Consider the following 19,187-nt stretch of genomic DNA (forward strand, 5'->3'; position numbering starts at 1 on the left):
AAGATTAAATATTAGAAGTGTTATGTAGACAGGGGAGGCAGACGCAAGACAGTGGGGCTCAGATCAACACAGGGAAGTGTCTTGAAACTTTGAATAGATGAAACTGAAAAAGAAGCCAAAATTGCATCTGCCTGAGTTGTTTAGATTACTCTGTTGTTGTGTCTTATAAAGAAGAGACTGTTGTGGCCTTGGGGAGGACTTTCTCTTGTTTGCAAGGGCATTAAGTCAATCTCATAGATCATTTCTATCTTGAAATGATACAGAGCTCTCATACTGTTTGGAAGAAAAGAATTCCATATTAAAGGATAATAAAACATGCCAAAAAGTGAGAAAATCTGTATCAACCAAGCAAAAACCGTGAATTATGATGTAATGATGAGCCAGCATCCTAATACTTGCATCCAGTTAGTATCATGGCAGTATTGTGTTTCTTAAAGAATACTCTGGAGTGTTGGGCTCAGAAAGGGTTGTGGTATAAAATGAGCTCTTCATACTGCAGCTGAGACCTTCAGAATATTTGTGCATGGCTCAAAGTAGTGTTGTTCTTTGAATCCTTGACCTAGATCTGATGAAGGAACCAGAGACAGCTCAGATGAGTCTCACCAGTTTTGCAGAGAAGCAGGATACATTGATCCAGGTGGACGGCTGTGGATCTGTGATTTACAGGACCTATGCTACTTTCTCCAATCTGAGCTGTTCTGATGTACCATCTTATTTGGAACTAGTTTAAGTATCAATGTGACATAGCCTTGCCTTGAGTGAGTGTAGCGCATGCAAAGCAGACGCCAGTTTTTTTTAAGGTCAACATGACATTTTGATGAATGGTTTTAATCATTGGTGACTTTATCAACATTAAAGAAAAAGCTCAGGAAAATTCTGCTGAGTAATTCCTGACCTGTGAATTACTTTGCATCTCACGTTTTGGATCAATAAATACCAAAAGGTGCTTGTAACATGGATTTAATAGGAATTATTTAACAGGCACTTCTGCAGATTAGCTTGTGTCACCGCTGGCAGACCACGAGCTAAGTGCATATAATTATGGTTCCAATAGCAAAGAATCTTTCAGTATAAACAATGTGGGTCATTAAGGCTCCCTAGCATTTAATTATCACCAATTAGCAACTAACTGAGGTAACATCTTATGCAGCAGACTCTTAATACGTTATGTGCAGTGAAGGATAGCTCTCACTGTGTTGTTGAGACCAAATGGGCTGGAAGGCATGGGAAGGTGGTCATCTTGGTTAGCACACAGCAAAGCATTCAACTGCAGCCAATTAGTAAAATCAGGTATCAGTATTGGGGCATTGCTGAAATAATCTGTTTGCTGTTTAGCCCTGATCACCACTGTTATCTGTACACAGGGCACTGAGGGATCCTTTGGTATTGATAACGAGGAATATGAAGCTATGCCTGTCGAGGTGAAGCTATTACCCCGGAAACTCCGGTTCTTCTGTGATCCCCGAATGAGAGAGCAGATGCTCCGTGCGGCAGTACAGTGAGACTTCATGTCAAAGGGGCCAGTGTTCACCAGTCTTATCAGGTTCTCTTCAAGGCACATCCTCACTAAATGGATTAACCCTACCAGATTAATGAGCCAATCGGCAATTTTATGCACAAGAAACTTCCACTGAAGGTGGCTATTTGGCTAGTCTCAAAGGGGCTAATAATGCAAATTAAAATTCTAAGAATTGCATGTTAACTTGATGGCTTTTTTTTTTTTTCCTCCCCTGAAGAAGTCATCAGTGTTCCATTTACAGCACTGCAGGCTAAGTGCTATGTGCCAGATGCTACTGCTTTAATGCAATTGTATATTAAAGTAAAATGAAAGCACACTTGTCCTTGTGTTGTAAGAGTTTGTCTACCTATGTATAAATCTCAAGAAGGCTGGGATCTTGGAAAAAAAATGTTTTGGGGGACTAATGCAAAGAATGTATATGAAATGTTGGAATTGCCATATTAAAACAGGTGATTGGTTGTCTACTCTGTTGCAAAATAAATTGGAGATCAGGGACACAAAGCTTCAGAGGAAGACTGAAAACTTCCAGTATGTATCTTGGTAAGATGCTTACATCATCTTTTCATCTTGCTAGATTCAACACCATAGAGCTCCAGTTAATAACATAATAGAAACATATTCCTTTGATTAAGTTTAGGTATGTTACACTGAAGCAAATTGGAGAATATCATCATTGACCTGAGGCTATATGGAGTCCACTTGGAAAGACTCTTTAACAAGCCAACTGAGCTTGTAAGTATTCCTTTTATTCCTGTAGTAATATGGTACAAATGAAGGCATCCAAATAACTTTTTTTATTCATTGTACTTGGTTGCTCTTCTCTTTAATGTAATCACTGCTCATCATTCCTTATGCAACCTATATCCCCTTGAGCCCCAGTTCCATAACCATTTTTGTTGATTTTCTGAGTTTTTTTCTAATAGCTTCACTTTTAATTGCTGAAAGGAAATGTTATTGACTTCATCAAGGTTATCTGATAAATATCATTTATTTGATTCTGCCTTGCTTACTTGAGAACAAAAATAGATTGCTGTTTTTCTGATGTGATTGCTGTTTGTACATAGCCCCCATGTCTAATCTAAGTTCATCTGTTGGTTGATTTGTTACTGTAGTCGAAGGACATTTGTGAATCGACTTCCAGTAGCATTTTTTTCTCTTTAATATGTAGCTTGGCTCCATGCTGCTGCAACAGCACCCTCTTTTGGAGGCTTGCTAAGGAAAAAAAATCCTTTGGAGAAGAAGGAACAGGTTTGGTTTCTGAGTGATGCTGGAACCAAACTGCATGCTGTCCTTCCCTTGGCTATAGAGGGGAAAAACTAATTGCCTACATACTTAACCTTTTTTTTTGACTGAGATATGGGACAGTAGAGGTCTGTTAGTTGTTCTTAATAATTGTGCTGGTGATAAGGGCCTGTGTTGAACTGTCATTTGATCTGCAGCAATCACGAGTACCCAGCAGACTCCTGGGTCACTCAGAAACATTGGCTGTATTCTGCTCTTTTTGTCTGCCACAGAGTTATCTGGAACGCTCTGCAGCCACTGTTGGGGCAGTTCTCACCAAGAGAGTTTTCCCTCAAGCTGATTCTTGCTCAAGTAGCATGAAAGACAAGGCTGCAGCCATTTCAAAAAGGTAAGCTTTAATTATTTTTAAAAATACCCATGTTTTAGTAAGCAGTTTCACTACACAGCCACAGGCCTATGGGAGCAACCACACATCTGCGAGATGCAAATAACATCAGAGCTCTTATAATGATAGCCAGCCTGTTTGAAGGGGGGCATGATGATAAGAACCAGCTTCTGGTCCACCTGGACCATTTTTAAGGGGAAAATTACTCTCTCCCTTCCCTAGCATCAGAGACATGGCTCCTGCACAGTGTGATTCCTTGCTCAAGAGTAACTAAGAGCTCCTTTCAGAACTGGTATTCCTAATGCTGTTCTGATGGTAAAAGTACCAAGGAAAGTCTGAGATATGGGCCAATATTTAAATATTGATATCCACGTAAGTTAACTAGCTTATTCAAGTGATTTTTTTTCCCCTTCCTTTACAATTTGGAGGTTTTCCAGTATGGAGTGGTTGTAGATACCTGAATTGCAACATTCAAAGGGGAAGGTGTGAGCAAATCATAACGTGAAATAAGCAGAGGCTGAACCCACTGTCTACGGGGTTGAAGAAAGGACTCTCTTCTTATTTTTGTCTGACAGCAAGACAAACAACTTTTTTTTTATTAACTCTAAGGCAGTAAGGAGGAGTCCCACTCCATGAGAACACTTATTCTGGCTTCAACTTACAGTACATTCTAGAAGGGCTTAAAATACTATAACATAAATAAAAATGAAGGATAACAACCTAATATTAGACTAGCCCAAGGCACCTGTTTATTTTAACCACAATTAAACATTTCTATTTGAATGGCATGTTGCATTAACCAGGATCTGAAATCCTGGTTCACTGGCATTTATTACCCTCTGGTTTAGACAGACATCATTCCATGAAGTCGGTACATTCCAGTTCCTCGCAAAAGATGCGTGTTGTCATCTCTCACAATCACTACTAGACCATTATCTTTGGGGAAAGAGATTAAAAAAATAGCTATGATGAGAGAATTTGGGTTAGCATGCACGCTTTGTATGTAGACTTCTGCAGGAGGACAGAATACTTCTGCCCCGCTATTTCAGAAACCACTCCCTTTCCCCCTCCCAAGTTAAAGCATGCTTGTCCTTTGTATAGTCTGTTACCAAGAGGTCCACAGCTACTCCTAGGTTTTTGCCTATTAGCTTTTGGCTGTTCTTAAAACGCAGGAAGTGTCACAGTAACACTGCTTTACAGCATAAGCCTGTACAGTAAGCTACTTTATCTTGAAAAGGTAATAGTACTTTCTTTTGCCCTTAAGGACGCTGGGTAGGAGAACTCATCTCCTGTGACAGATGGAATCATTAGCTCTAATATACATTGGAGTAACTACTTCATTTATACCAGAAAAGAGGGTATTAGCATGTCTCTAAGACAAATTTGAACTGTAATTCAAGAAAATACCTCCCTCTTAGTATCCATTATCATTGTTAGTTGTGCTGAGCTCTATGCTGCTTGGCCTAAACTCGCAGTGGGAAGACTCTTCTCATGATTTACATGTCTAGAAGAGTATATCCCTTATTGACATTAAAAATCTGGCATTTATTTCTCTCTTGAGCTTTACCTTCCACTCCAGAGTAAAGTAGTAATAATTCATTACTTGATTACACGTCTAGTCCAACTTAAGATGCAACTGTGAAGCTCTTGCTCTCCTGTTTATACCCATGCAAGTACAAATTGAGAATCTGTAATGGTTGTACTATGGCCTAAATGTTAGAGAGAAACATACCAGACTGTTTACTACAGCACTGGATAGACATGGTTACTAAAACCATTTAACCTGGCCTGTCATCACCAGCTACAGACCAGAGACATCACACCAAAGAAATCAAAGGCACCACTATAAAGGCAGAGTACTTCAAATGAAGAAGAGGATCTTGCAGTAGTCAGCAATGTCCTGCCTTATGCCACACTTTCCTTCTGCTTTTAATTCAAAATATACCAAATAGCTGACTCCCTTCCAGCTGCTAGTATCCAAAAAAAAAAAAGAGCTGTTAAGCTCCAAGGAGAGGATTTTAAAAAGCTGTACTTCATTCAAGGTATAACAGTTAGCTCCTGGACAGATAACATTCAGTGAAATTAGCTCAAAGGCTAGAAACCAAAAACAGCCTGCTAAACAAGCCTTCACGGGACAAGCTGTAGCCATTCATTTATATTCAGTACCCATTTATCAAGGATTTTCCACATGCAACACCAATAAAAGCAATGTTGATTATATTTAAAAAGGACAGAGAGAGAGTGTTAGAGAGATAGATAGTGCTGATAGAGTTCATTTGCAGAGAATTAAAAAAAAAAAAAAAAAGGGTTAGGATAGAGAAGTCTTTTTGTTCTGTTTTCTGTCTGGATACTTCCTGACTTTTGTAGCAGTCACCTTCCAAGAAAGGCTGTAGAGAAACAGATTTACAAGGAAGAGCAAAATAGGCTGTAGCCATCCAGCTGGGATGTAATGTGGATGTTACTTTTACAGTAATCTGCTTGCTTTCATGCTTTTGCTAGCAACCGAAGACCTGGTTTCTGAAAAGCAGAGGTTAGATAAATGCTAAATAATAAATTCAGGGGGGTTTGCTCAATGGGTTCTAGCAGTGCTGTCTTGTAGCCATGATGTTCTGACAGCTCCTGAACATGGTGCTGTAATGCAGTTTGTTAGAAAAACTCTTGACTGCTGAGGCTGTAAAATCTCAATGACATGTTAAAGGTTTGTTCTTACTCAGTTCAGCAAAAGAATTACTGATATCAAGGAGAACAGAAAGTCATTAACAGCTGATCACAGCTAAACTGCATAGAAAATGAAGAGTTGCTAGAGACTAGTTTCAGGTTTGTTTGTTTTTTTTAATATCTGAAGGAAGTTAAGTCACAGTAATGTGGTGTTCACTACACTTTCCCAGGGGTCTTCACTGCAGACACCTTGTTAAAATTAAAGTGGAAGTTAGAAGGCTTGGATACTGTGAGTTGCTTTTATACCAGAAGCATCAATTTGAAAACAAAGCCTTTCCTCAAGGGGAAAAAAAAAAAAAAAAAAACACTGACCCTTCCATTACACAATGTTCAGGTCCCATTTTTCTCTCTATTTTTCCCTAACCTTTTAAGGATGAACGTGTTACAGTTGTGAGCAACTGGCAATACAGGCAGCAGCACGTTTTGCCCTGTAGGAAAACATTCAAAGCACTGAAAAAGCAAGCAGGGAAGCAACTACTCAGAAACAGATCACAAAACCATAATATGCTGAAGCTCATACCAATGAACTGTGCAATAAATCTTGTGAAGCCTCTGATTCCACATTTCACTAAAACCTCTGAATCCAGAGCAAGCAAAATTACCCCTTTGCTGCAGCTAGCTGTCAAGGAATAATGCCAGCCTCCTTCCTCGAGTGAGAAAAGCCATAGGGGGTCTTCCTGGAGATTTACTTTACCTGTTTTAAATAGAATCAGCAGGTGAGACTTTGGTGGTTCAGGTGCTGTCTCATTCTATAAAAATGCTATGGTAAATGTACACACCAACTACAGTTTGCATTTCTACAAACTGCAGAAAGGCTTCAAAGTGCTGAAGTCTCTTACAGTAGAAGCAGCAGCTAAGTAGGCATGGTGATAGTTCAGGAAGAACAGTTAGCTTAAAGCTGATGCTACTACTGGCCAGAGGATTTTGGACAAAGCAGTATGTCACACCTACAAGCCGCAGTACCATTCTTGGACTTTGCGTGGCAAAGGGATTACCCTTTACAGACATAGCCTTTCTGGAGGGAAACTGGCCCTGTATCAGGTGAATCCTATCTTTTCACAGTAAAAGACTGAGGAACGCTATTCATCTGATTCTACAGCTCCTCTGCTCAGGAAGAAAAAGGCTTGCTGTTAACCAGTGCTTCCAGCCAGTTAGGAACAACAAACTCCAAGGGAGCCACCTGCAAACCGTAAAGTTGTCCCAGCTGGAAGGTCGCATACTGCTGTCTGTCTCACAACGAAGACAAGGACAGCGGCAGGCAGTGCTGGAGGCTGTTTGACAAAGGATTGGCAGGCAGTATTAACTCAAAGGCAGGGCAAGTACTGTCTGCTACAAAGAAAGGGCTAGTGCCATTAGTTGGAATATACTTAATTCAACCCAATCCTGCCCAGCTTCATCTGAGCTGAGACTGGAGAGCGTAGTGACCGCAAAGTGGCTCAGTGATGGTGGTCCCTCTTCAGTGCGAGACCGTCTTGCTGGTTTGAAGATTTTAATCCAAAGCAGCAGGTTCAATACAACTGAAAACCAGAGGAAGCAGAAGGAGGGATTAAGTAGAGATGGTGCTCTTCTCCAGACGAGAGATAGGTAGGTGTAGTCTTTAACAGTTTACACCACCTCCAGTGCTGAAAGTGAAACCGTGCCGCTCTGGTAAGCAAAGTCATTAGTTCCTGTAGCACCCCCTCATCCCAGAATTGCTTCTGCCGTTGATGAGGAAGGGTGGCTTTATTCCAATTCAGCTGCTGAAAGCTGGTTGAGGGGTGTTTAAAGGAGTCCCATTCTTTATCATTGGTTTAACTGTCCCCACCTAAAAGCATGGTGGGACAGGAGATGTTTTATGAGACTGGGCAACTAACAGCCTGTGCTGAAGCTCTCTTCAGTCCCCAAGTAGAAGACGAAATGGTAGGATGGTTTTTCCACTCAAGTCTTGAGAGCTCAGCGACAGCATTTCACATTGGTCCCCATCAGACACAGTGCTTTCCTGAAGTCCTCAGCCCTCAGGCATCCAGACTAGGCCAAAACTTAGCTATCACTGGCACCCGTGAGGGTTGGTGCAGAGGTGCCACTGGTCCTATCTAAACAAAAAAAAAACTGAGAAAGAAGGGGAGATGAAAACAACAACAACAAAAAAAATGAAGCAGGTACTTCTTGGGGAAATCAAGGTGGTAAAAATAAAATCACATTTTGTTGTAAAACTATAAATACTTTCCATATAAAGTTATTAAATAAAATGAGATCTGTCCAGTGGCTGTGGTGAGTTCCAGTGATGCTCCTAAGCAATGTCTGATAGATAGTCTTTAAAAAGTTGTCTTTGTTCCCCATCTCTCTGGGCCTTGGTTTAAGTGCAGCAGGGGTTGTCAATGACTAGCATAACATCAATGCCATACACTTCCAGGAGGTCCATAAGGAAGCTTCGATCCCCTTGGGGATCCAGACCCATGCCTCGTGCGTGGTCAGCTGTCAGCGTCTTGTCCTGGCTGGCTGACACTTCCATCAGGGTCTGAAATATCCGGTTGTTCTGCTCCATGAAAAACCTGTAGGGTAAAGTCAGCTGAGATGATGGCATTGGACCCCAAAAAGACAGCATATTTACCAAACAGGCAGCAGAGCCCCAGCATCATGTTTAACCCACTTTAAGCACAGATCCCACCCTGTTAGGTCATACTGTAGGAGGTTTCTATCCACCCTATAACAAAGGGTGGAATAAACAAAGCAGTAACTTTTAATTTACAGTGGTGCTTTTGTCTGGTTGATTTATGGTAGGCATTTCACTTTTCAGAAGAAAGTCCCATTGTCAGCTAGAGCTGACAATTTGTGGTAATTAAGTGGGTATATCAGACCTATAGCTCCATAAAGCAAAGGAAGAAACAGTGTTTTTATCCGTCTAAGTAAGCCATTGGGGTAAATGAATTCTCCATTATTGGAGCAGAACACAGCAAAGAGAGCTACTTCTTACATAGTGCTTTCTTAGGAACACAAAAGGCTTTTCAAAAAGAGCTCTGACTACATCTGTGCAGCTCAACACAAAGTTCTGCGCTGACAGTCCCTCAAACAATTTCATCCTGTAACTTCTCACCTACTGCTGCAGCCTGTGAACAACAGCAACAGGCAGTGGAGGGCTTCAGAGGTGGTACAGGTGTGGTTTTCATCTAATTCTGTACCTCACAGTCTACACCCAGTTCTGGTTCCTCTGTTTCCCAAGTACAGAGCCAGCTGCATCAATGGGCTAATCCTTCAAGCTCAGGTCTTATCTCCACGCTGTACCTCCCCCAGTGCGGTACAGTGCCTGCTTCCCACAGACATTGTGCTTTCCTGAGCCAAATGTTTCTCGCATGAAGAGTCCTACGGTGTTTAAGTTTTCAAAAATGGGAGGGGAATCTTGCATTTCTGGTTTTGTTTTAAAAGTTTCCTTCTCCATTCCAGCACTTAAAGAGTCCCCAGTGGAGACAAACATGGCTGCCTTTGGCTTCTCGCATTGCAAGGGGGATGAGCTGAAAAGGAAGAACCAGTTTGGCTCTTGGATCCCTAGAGAAACACAAAACTGACTGTGGAATTATGTTAACCATGGTGTTTCATAATATGCTACACTAGCGCAACTTGAAATCAGTGAAAAATGCTCCCTAAGCCCAACAGTGACCAACTAAGTGTTAGACACATCCACTTACAAGATGAAAAGGTCCTCTTCACACGAGCTACAATCCTCACCCACTTCTTGAGAATACATTAACATCTGCCTGAGAGAAGGGAGACGGATTAAATGCATGTGCCTCCAGTGAAGCTCAAAGCATTATGAAATGATGATCAACAATGAAAACTTCACATCCATTTCTTGGTGACAAATCAGATTAGCCCCCTTGCCCCAATATCTGGGGCAAGGGAGCCTTTATAAGGCACTGGACTAGAAATCAGGATACAAGGGTAATGTTTTCAGTTCTGCTACTGATCAGCGGTGCGTCAACGATCAGTCACAGAATCACACTCTGCTTCTCTTCCTGCCTTCTGTCTGCTCCACCAGTTCACTGGTTGAGTGATCACATGTGTGCAGAGTATTCAGGGACTCTCATAGCAGCCAGCTACAGTGGAACCAGAATCAAAGAGATGAGCTGAAGCAGTGGAAAGCTTGAGAAATATTAAGAGAAGGTGGCAAGTACCAAGGAGCAGTGTCCTCTCTATCCCACATAGTATTGCTCTGCTAACAGACCCAGGATCACTCAGATCTCTAGTGTTACCTCTGGTCGTTGAGCCGTCGGTACTTCTCCTTGTCAGCATTGTTAATTTTCAGGAGTGGTTGCAAATGCTCGTGATGTGTCTTCACATTCTGGTTGTCCACATAGACATCGTAGAGATCCCGTTTCTCCTCAAAGATCTTTTCTGTTGTACCTGCCAAAATCAGAGAAGATTTTTCAGAACAGCATGTTGCTTTCCCTGAAGACCAACTGTTCTCTCCTGCCTTTGCAGACAGTCATTCCATGCACATCTTATCTTCAGTTTTAACTCACAGTCCGGTGTCTCAAGACATTTTCCAGCCTGAAGTTAAAAAAGTTCTGCCTAACCCATCATACTTACAGGCCACATACGATACTTCTGTCTCCAGCATTTCTATGTCTGCCACATTCACATAGAAGAACGGTTTGGACTCCGGGACAGTTCCTCCAAGACCAGGTAGAGAAACGTTGGCAAGGCAACAGCAGCAATACACTGCAGACAAGAGGAGGATGTGCTGAGATGCTTTCAGTAGTCTCTGCAAGGGCATTACGAACCCGCTTACCCAGTTCTCCCACACGCTCCTATGTAAACAATGGTTAAGGCTTTGAAATACTTCTGAACACCAGAACTCCTCAAGTGGGAACATCTTATCTTGGATAGGAAATAATCAGCTCTCCCACAGGAATTGCGTGTTCTAGATCCCACAGATGCATTCAGCAGTCTTATTTTCCTGTGTTTGATAGCCCCAGGTACGTCTTTACCCAAAAGGCCTGAAGAAAAGCATTTTGTAAGAAATAGGTAAATGAAGGCCAAACTGTATCTCCACAAGGAATGGTTGTGATGGATTTTTAAGACCTGCATGATGTCTGTACCCTCAATACCCACAGGCATTTCTGCAGTTCTTCAGCCTACTATGTAAGAGCTCTGTGATGTCCCTGGAAACGTACCTCTGTAGCAGACAACTCCAACTGGGGGCGGTGAAAATATCAATATGCGCTTGCGCAGCAGGGCAAACTTCCAGAGGACAAGAATCTGCTCACCAAAGAATTTGATGAACTGAGACATACAGCCAGCAGGGTGTGTGATCTGCAGGTGGAGGGAAAGGGAAGAAAACAGCTCAGAGGTGAAACAGGGACACATGCACAGATGTCTAAGTCTGAATGTGGGAGCAAGACCAGCACACGGCAACGAGAGAACGGCAGCTTCAAACAGCCCAAGTAACAAAATCTCATCTAAAGCAGCCTACAAAGTGCTGGGGTGACTGCTTATGTAAAGAAGTATGAGACACCGGTAAAAAGCAGCAGCACACTGTGCATTCCTGCAAGCCTCAGAGGCCCTGCCTCACCTTCATCTCGGGGTACATGTATCTGTGGATGGACGGCAGCCAGTGGACAGGCTGCTGGGATGTGGCAGTGCCCTTGCCATCAGGGAGAACTCCTTTCTTGTCATCATAGAATGCCTCTAGATGGGAGTAGTGCCCTGGCATCTCCAGCTGGTGTCTGGAAAAGAAAGGAAAAAGATTTGTAGCATCTCCAGACTCTACTTATTTAGTGCCTTGCCCCCATGTAGCATCTGCTTTCCTACGTAGCAAAGGAGCCCCGGGTGCCTCAGCTGCACAGACTTACCTAGGAGGGCAGCCTGAGGATCAGGGGTAACACCAACTTTCAGCGCAGTCAAAGAACATGGGCATGAAGCAGACAGTGAGCTGATTTACACATAGGACTGATCCTGTTTCAAAGTACATTCAGGTAGGAGCAGCTTTCCTTCTACCAGAACCATTTTCCTGGCCAGGCCCACTCAATGCAGCTGAGGCATCCACCTGACCAGGATCACCATGACAGGCTTTTTTGTGAGCCCTTAGAAAAATAGCTTTCAAAAGGAGAGAGAAACTTGTTGTCCTCTCAACAAGAGGATGCTAACTTCTTGTGCTCTCCCCTGACAGTTTTTTCCCCACTGTGCTTCAAAGTAAGTAGGGTTTGGATAGCGTTCCACTAGGCTGTTAGCAACAAACAGGCTGCTGCTGAATGGGTTCCTTTTCTCCTTCCCCATTGTGAATTGTAACCCTCTCTCTGGTGAGCCTGTCATTTGAGTTATAACTTGACATTCTCCCCAAGTCCTCACTCCCATCTAAAACCACCCTCCATCGGGGCAATGTTACCTTTCCCGGTGGGGAGTGGCCAGTCCCATACCCAAGGGAACTTACCTGACCTGATTCTCCAGGAAGTGCATGTACCTATAGAGCAGGGTATAAGAAGGGGACAGAATCCCCACGGACTTCATGCGGGCACCACGCTCTAACTCGCTCTCCACGGGCATGTTGGCAAAGCAGGCCAGGCCAAAACAGAGCCCTTTCCGGAAATAACTGGGGACAAACATTTGACAGAAGAGTTAATGTTAAAAGCTGGGAATGAACAACAGGTATCTATCTATGTGATCACCAAAAATACTGATTTGGGAACACAGTTCCTTCTTTAAGGAACCCCCTGAAATCCCACCTTGCTATCTGAAAGGTTAAGGGCTGGCCTTTGGTGTCTCAGCCTTCTCAGGAACAGGACAGGACGTTTAAGGCAGGAGTTCCCAGAGCCTCTGCCACTAAAGCCCCTAGCAGCCACGTCTCAGCATGGCAGCCAGTAAGGAAAGAACTCAGAAAGCCACTTGAGGATGCAGGACCCAATCAACACAGTGGTGTTCTTTTAAGGAAGAAAAGCCTGCAGTGCATGGAGCTGTGAGTATAGACCGGCTACCTAGTCATATTTTGGGTGCCTGCATGCGGAAGCATGCTCTAGCTGAGCGCAAGGTTGAGTCTGTGTGTCTTTGAGAAAGTAACTGTTATTCCTGACCAAAAGCAATGGTGTAAGTGCAACTCATTGCAAAACCTTGCTGCATTGCAGCACTGGGCTAGTAAAAGCACGAGAATGGAGAACTAGCCATAAGTCTTTCCGCTGAAGGAGGAGAAGAAAGTAAGTGAGGACCATTTACCACAACATTTAAAGGATCCAAAAGCACTGACAGAATTAAGAACCACATCATTTCTAAGTTCTTTTTCTGCAAGATCCTTCCGATTTCAGTTCTGCCATTCTCTTGCCTTCACAGCAGGTCTCTGCTGACTGTCTGGAAGGTTGCAATGCAGTACGATTTGCCCAATAAGCATTAAAATTTGCACATCACTGGGAAGCTGGCCTTCCCCATTCACTGGCTGACCTCCACAGCTCAAAGCTGTCACGCAGCAGATGCCACATAGCTCGCTGCACTTCGTACCTTGTTGAGTGAATCTGATCAGTATCTTCTGCTTAGCTAGATACGGGTTAGCAGTACGGCAGTGCAGGGACTTAACTTCATAGGTGGTATTTTCCTTGCATGTCCTGAATCAAGGGATGGTGGTGTAGATGCACAGCTCAGAGAAGCAGCAGTATAGCTCAGATATACTCACATGAAATCTGACTGGATTTTGTGGGACCCGCTTGCCATGGATTTGAATTCCACGCCTTCCAAATCGATATCTTGAGGTAAACACCATTCCACCATGTTGCCTGCAAATAAGCAAATTTATTTGAGTGAACGTGGATGCAGTGCTCATTAGCAAAGGGTCAACACCAGCAACAGCAAGTTGCTGCCTTTACACCACTGGGTTGCCAGTATCACTGAACCAACACAGCTCCTGAGCTCCTTAACTGTTTTGGACAGAGGCAGTGATACTGTACTCAACACCTCTCTTGCAAATGTTACTTGTTGCAGCACTACACCAAGATGTTGCAAAACTTTCCCAGTTGTTTTGGAACCTAGTGGTACTTTATGGGTTTATTCTTTATACACTTTATCACAGAGCAGCTACCATTCTGCCCCACGGGGCACTTGGACAGTGTAGCACTAATACTGCTCCCTTCAGGCTGCCTACACCAGTATTTGATACAGACAGAACCCTAAGTATGGCCTGCTGCTCTTTAGGGTGAGCTTATGTGATAGATCAGCATCAATATCTCCCTTTGGCTATGCATTATAGGACCAGTCAAACAGTAACCCCTAAGCCAGCATCCTGATCGTCACTACTCCCTAGAATTTCTCTCTATTTTTTTTTTGGAAGGGTAGGAGGAGTTAGCTAAAGCTTAATTTGGAGGCCGGGGAGTTCCAAGCACTGCAACATGTTTGTGCATGCTAGAATAACCACACAAAAAGCACATGAATTACAAACTAGATCAAAATTAGCAAACACCTGTCACCTGACAGCCCAGCCTGAAAGCATGCAGTTGTTCAACAGAAAAGGCCACGTGAGGAGCCTGATAGAGCAGTCACAGAAAGTCCCTAGAGCTGACAAAGTCCTGCCTTGCCACTGGAAAGTTTACCACGGATGAAAATGGGCACTTCTCAGGCTCTTCCATACAATTCAGAGTCTAACCTGCTCATCTGGACACAACTGCTGCAGTGACGTGCTCTAGGCTCAGCCGCTGGTATTTGAAATAGTGTTTTCATTTCAATGAATTTGAAATAATGCAACTTACTTTTAAAACCAAATGGAAAAAAAAAAGTTCTTTGGTATAATGCAATGGAAGATGCAGCACAAAGATGCTTTCAACTGCCCCCGTCCTTCCTCCTGCCTTTAGGGATAAGCGTCGCAGCCGCGCTTGCATGGACACAGCATGTACGTTTGCAAGGGCCCTACGCTTAGCCCAGACTTTTAGAAATAGGTGCCTCATGTTTAAATAGCTCTATTTCTGAGGCCTGCCTCTTGTGTTATTACTCATCCTGCATAAGTATATGCATGCAAACTCGCACAGGAATTGGGTTTAGCTGCTGACATTTAAACGGGCTATTTTTCTTCTCACACAGATATTGTATTCAGCAGACCTCCCCCAGCCCTGCCTGGCAAGGACTTCAAAATACAGCAGCATAAGTGTGGCAACCAGAGAGAGTTTGCATCCAGCTAAGAGCTCCCAGTCCCCGAGCACACCTCTCCCACGGCGCCGTGCCAGCTGGGCGGCAGCAGCAGCAGCAGCCTGGTGACCCTGGGCACAGCCGCGGGAAGGCATGGAGCTCCGCTCCCAGGCACCGTCGCCTTTAAGAAGTGTGAAAGGCTGGCAGAGAAAGCCAGTGACATCATGGCAGCCTGCACGGTCCCCTGTAGGCTTTGCATATTATATATAGATGTTGGCTTTTGTTGTGTGGGTTTGTTTTGTTTTTAAAGGCACAAGACCCTTCCTTGACAGAGCAAGGAAGTAAGCCCTTAAGACTATCGCCTCTTAACCGCAAAACCGGGGTTAGGGCTAGATCCTCTTTTAAGCCTTGCATCACAGAGAATCACCTATTGGTCATCGCTTATATATTAATACATCAGTAAGCAAGAGCACCATCGAGCACAGGAAACTTTGCCTTTGCTCAGTTTAGTCAGAAGTACTACTGCGAAGCGCTATACCATTCGTTAGAGGCGTCGATGTGGACACGGCTCAAACAGCAGGTGTGCTGCAACAGCAAGGAAGGAAAAGATGTCTTGAAACAGAGCCTTATCCTATGCGTATCCATGAAACCTACTTGCATATCAGGTAGCTTTTTTTTTCCCTGGGATCTGTCACTGGGAGCTGACATAAGCAATCCACACCTGTGCTCCTGGCAGTTCCTCACGCCACCTTGCCCTATGAATGCACTGGCGACGTGGCAGTCGGAGAGCAAACGTGGAGATAAAAAAAAAAAAAAAGTCAGTCTGGTGAAACAGCAGAGCAAACAAAGGAGAGACTTCACCCAGATGCAATAGCAACTGCCAGCCTGCATGAAAAACAGGAGGAGGGAGGAGAGAGTAATGCAGAAAAACAGGAAGCATTTCCCTTCCCTGGGCATAAAGCAGCTCTCGTGCGCACAGGAAACTTTCCAAGCGAGAGTCAGGCAGTGCTAGAGAGCTGGCGAGAGGTTGTGCCGAGAGACAAACCTGGAGATCTGGAGATCTCCCAGCACCAGGCCAAGTCACAAACCGCGCTCTTGGTTTCTGGTGTGTAAAATTAGTGCTTTTTTGGTGTGCTCTTTTCCTTGTCCTTTCTCTCCCCCGGACTTTTAGGTCCTCACAGAAATGATGACAATGCTAGCACTTGGTGGCTGCAGTGTAGTCATCACCTGGCCCTCCTCACCGCTAGGTATTTCCCAAGGTCTTTAGGGTCCCCAGCCGTGCAGTGCTACTGTGTTGTGCCAGGACAGGAGAAGCACACAGTGAGACCTAGCAGTATTCTGGCTCAGTTTCCTAGATGGAAGAAATGCAGGACAGAAAAACAACACTTTTATGTTTACTGGTGGAAAATGCATTTCTTCCCTCGCTTCCTCCCCCGTTAGTCACATCACCCTGTAAGCCACCAGACTGCGCAGGACCTCCACAAGGTTGTCTGTCATCACCATCACAGAAAAAGGGCTAAGACGGTTCAGCCTCTTTTACAGTATTCTGACAGAGAGGATGTGGCCATTGACTTCATCTTTCTTTATCTTCTTCCCACAGCAAAATTTATTGTCCTGTTCTCTTTTGCTTGCTTTACCCAAAACAAATATGAGTCTAGCAGAGCACATGAGCTGGAGCCTAATGCCAAGTAGATCACACCAGTGGATGTATCCCCACTGCTGCCCAAGATAATCTCTGGTCTTCGGTTACTCACAGCCCGAGAGAACATGTGTACCAGGAAATTCAGTTTAAACTCATTAAAACACCTTGGGACTGCGCTCTTTGTGGGGCAGCATTTGCACAGACCAGGTGCTCGCACTTTTTCAAGTCTCAGGACATTCCCAGCTCATTACTCCCTTAAGGAGATGACTGCCAAAGGGCAGGGAGCAAAGAGAAGACTGCGTGACTGGCTCCTGGGCTGCCACCATTCTGCACCTAGCTCGCAGCGCATTAGTCCTTGTAATAGCCATGAAAAGAGCTCCCTCTCAAGTCCCACAGGTTTACCATGCTGCACGTGGGGTGACCACCACTGGTCTAGACACTGCCTCTGACCCCTTGGTTCAGCCACTCACACAAGCATCGCCAGAGCCCCAGGCACAGTGGGACCATAACAGTGGCCTCGCAACCCCATAACCGACCTTTGTGAGCCCAGCACACGCACCTGCTAGAGGCACTGAGCTTGTCTGCTTCAAGCCCTTTTCAATTTGGGAGGGAACCTGTTACAGTCTTTATTTGCTCAGTTACCACATCCTCCTCCTACAGTGAAGTAGAACTGCTACTGCTCCCCCGTATTTGAGCAGGCATCACCTGATGCAGTCACCCTCCCAGCCAGCACCAGGAATTCTGCCTTCCTGAGCGAGCCACCAAAGGAGGTGTGCTGTGCCCCTCCTGGGCAGGACCAGCCAGGTTTCTGGCTCGGACACCGAGCGGATGATCGCCTTTAAGTCCCACACAGGGACCAGGTACTCTCACGCACACTGCACAAGTCCTTCACAAGATGTGATGCGGTTGACCCAGGAATTCCTGCTCCCAGCCCCAGCAAGTTCATACCACTGCAGCTCCAAGATCTTTCTTCCGAGCCCACATCCTCCACGGGGCGGTCTGCCTTCCACCCGTGACGCTGAGATCTGTCGATGTGTTCCTCGCAGCCATATCACGCTCCTTACGTTCAGCACCGGTACCGAATCTTCCTGGACTTGACGGACTATTACAAGGCTGATGACGCCCCGCACTAACTGCACATCAGATGTGAGAAGAGCTGTTTCCCAACTCTCCCTGGACTTCTTTCAAAGCAACAGCTGGTTCAGACAAACTCCTGAGAAAGCTAAGCTTCCTGCCAACCAAGAAAATCTCACCATTTCGTAGAAGGCACATGCTGTCACATTGACAGACAACCTGCTGCCGCCGCGGTCGCCCAAACCCTTCCGCGGTTTGGATACTTAGGACAAACACCTCCCATCGGGGAGATGTCGGCCAACCTCACGTCAGGTTTGGACAAGCCAGGAGCCCGTGACCCCAGGCTCTGCGCCTGGCGCAGTACGGGACGGGTACATTTTTGGAAGCCCTCTGGTGTTGGGGCACAGCAGCCCACCTGTCCGGCAGCGCGGTGCTGACAGCACTTGGGGTCAGCTCTCACCGCTTCCTAGGGATCTTCGGTTCGGGACGGGGACGTGGTCTGCTCTTTCAGGGCCCTCCTTTCCAACACCTCAACCCCAAAGCACGCCGAACCGCCGTGCTTTACAGACACCCCCCTGCCGGCTCTGCCCCCGGAGGGAAGGGGCAGCTGCTCGCAGGGCTGGCCGGCAGCGACCCCCCGCATCCCCCAGCCGCTCCCCGAGCTGCGCCTTCCAGCCGAGCCCCCTGGGCACCCGTGCGGCCGCCAGGCCCCGAACCGCCCCATTCCCGGCCCCCCTCACCCGTGCGGGGGTCGAAGGTGACCACGAAGACGGCCACGATCTGGTCCGGGTCCTCCTCCGCCCGCGGCGGCCCCGCCGCCTCCGCGCCGCCCCACGGCGCCGCGCTCCAGCCGCCGGCCAGGCGCCGCCCGCCGCCTCCTCCACCTCCACCTCCGCCTCCTCCAGCATCGGCCGCGGCCGGCGGCGCCCCCACGGCCGGGCCCTCGGCCCAGAAGAGCAGCGGCGCCTCGTCCCCCCGCTCCACCATGGCCGCGCCGAGCCGAGCCGAGCCGGGCCGGGCCGGGCCCAGCAGCGCCGGGCGACCGGGGGGCGGTGACGGCGGGGCGGGGCGGGCCGCTGCGGGCGGGGGTTAGCGCGGGGAGCGGGCGGGGCCTGCCGCCGGCAGCTGGGCGTTGGGGTTTGGTGTCCGCCCCCTCCTGTGCCCCCAGCAGCCGTTCCCTGTGAACTTCATCCCCGGCGGCTCCTGTGCTGAGCGGGCGCTCGGTGTCACGGAGCCCGAGCACGAGGTTACCTGGCGGAGCTGCAGGCGGCGGGGAGCAGACGGAGGTTCCCGTGGAAGGTGGTGGGCAAAGGGGAAAAAAACCAGCCCTGCACACACACACAAAAAAGGGGGAGCCTCTTTCTCCCCTCTCTGTCATCCGCACAGTAGCACAGACACAGCTGCCGGTGCGTCCCCACGCTAGCCCAGTGGGGGAAACAAATCCCAAATATAAGCCCTGGCCCACACGCGCAGGGTGGCGCCCAGCCCGCTTTGCTCTGTGGTCCTGTCCCAGCAGGAGGGAACAGGACATCATT

General features: G+C 46.3%; 2 protein-coding genes across 4 annotated transcripts in view; one reads left to right on the top strand and one right to left on the bottom strand.

Moving 5' to 3' along the window:
• Positions 1 to 4,098, top strand: part of AGK (acylglycerol kinase) — a 33,748-nt gene extending 29,650 nt beyond the window's left edge. Inside the window, exons 15-16 of one of the 2 annotated variants that reach the window (XR_005820984.1) lie at positions 1,365 to 2,059; positions 2,152 to 4,098. Coding sequence is in view for 1 of the 2 variants with exons in the window: in XM_040561205.1 (XP_040417139.1) it covers positions 1,365 to 1,502 (138 nt within the window). In the remaining variant the exon portion in view is untranslated. Of the gene's footprint in view, positions 1 to 1,364 lie in introns of both variants that reach the window. The other variant, XM_040561205.1, reaches the window with a different exon arrangement.
• DENND11 (DENN domain containing 11) lies at positions 3,138 to 18,660 on the bottom strand. Of its 2 annotated transcripts, none has more exons than XM_040561189.1 (9): positions 18,393 to 18,660; positions 13,498 to 13,597; positions 12,271 to 12,429; positions 11,413 to 11,566; positions 11,015 to 11,153; positions 10,428 to 10,559; positions 10,091 to 10,241; positions 9,527 to 9,595; positions 3,138 to 8,395 (listed from the first exon to the last, which is right to left on the bottom strand). In XM_040561189.1, the coding sequence occupies exons 1-9, from the start codon at positions 18,637 to 18,639 to the stop codon at positions 8,200 to 8,202; spliced, it is 1,347 nt and encodes a 448-aa protein (XP_040417123.1). In that variant the 5' UTR covers positions 18,640 to 18,660; the 3' UTR covers positions 3,138 to 8,199. The 2 variants fall into 2 exon arrangements, with proteins under 2 accessions (XP_040417123.1, XP_040417128.1); XM_040561194.1 differs by lacking the exon at positions 18,393 to 18,660 and adding an exon at positions 15,591 to 15,737.
• Between the last annotated feature and the right edge of the window lie 527 nt (positions 18,661 to 19,187).

The sequence above is a fragment of the Cygnus olor genome, chromosome 1, assembly GCF_009769625.2.
Source record: "Cygnus olor isolate bCygOlo1 chromosome 1, bCygOlo1.pri.v2, whole genome shotgun sequence".
Lineage (NCBI taxonomy): Eukaryota > Metazoa > Chordata > Aves > Anseriformes > Anatidae > Cygnus > Cygnus olor.

What these genes read in the sequence shown, in the direction of transcription:
- DENND11 (XM_040561189.1), bottom strand. Translation starts at nt 18,639, where the DNA reads ATGGTGGAGCGGGGGGACGAGGCGCCGCTGCTCTTCTGGGCCGAGGGC. An exon ending in AAAATCCAGTCAGATTTCAT is followed by an intron (nt 12,430 to 13,497) that starts GTGAGTATATCT and finishes GTTTGTCCCCAG; the next exon opens with TTATTTCCGGAAAGGGCTCT. An exon ending in ACATGTACCCCGAGATGAAG is followed by an intron (nt 11,154 to 11,412) that starts GTGAGGCAGGGC and finishes CTCCACCTGCAG; the next exon opens with ATCACACACCCTGCTGGCTG.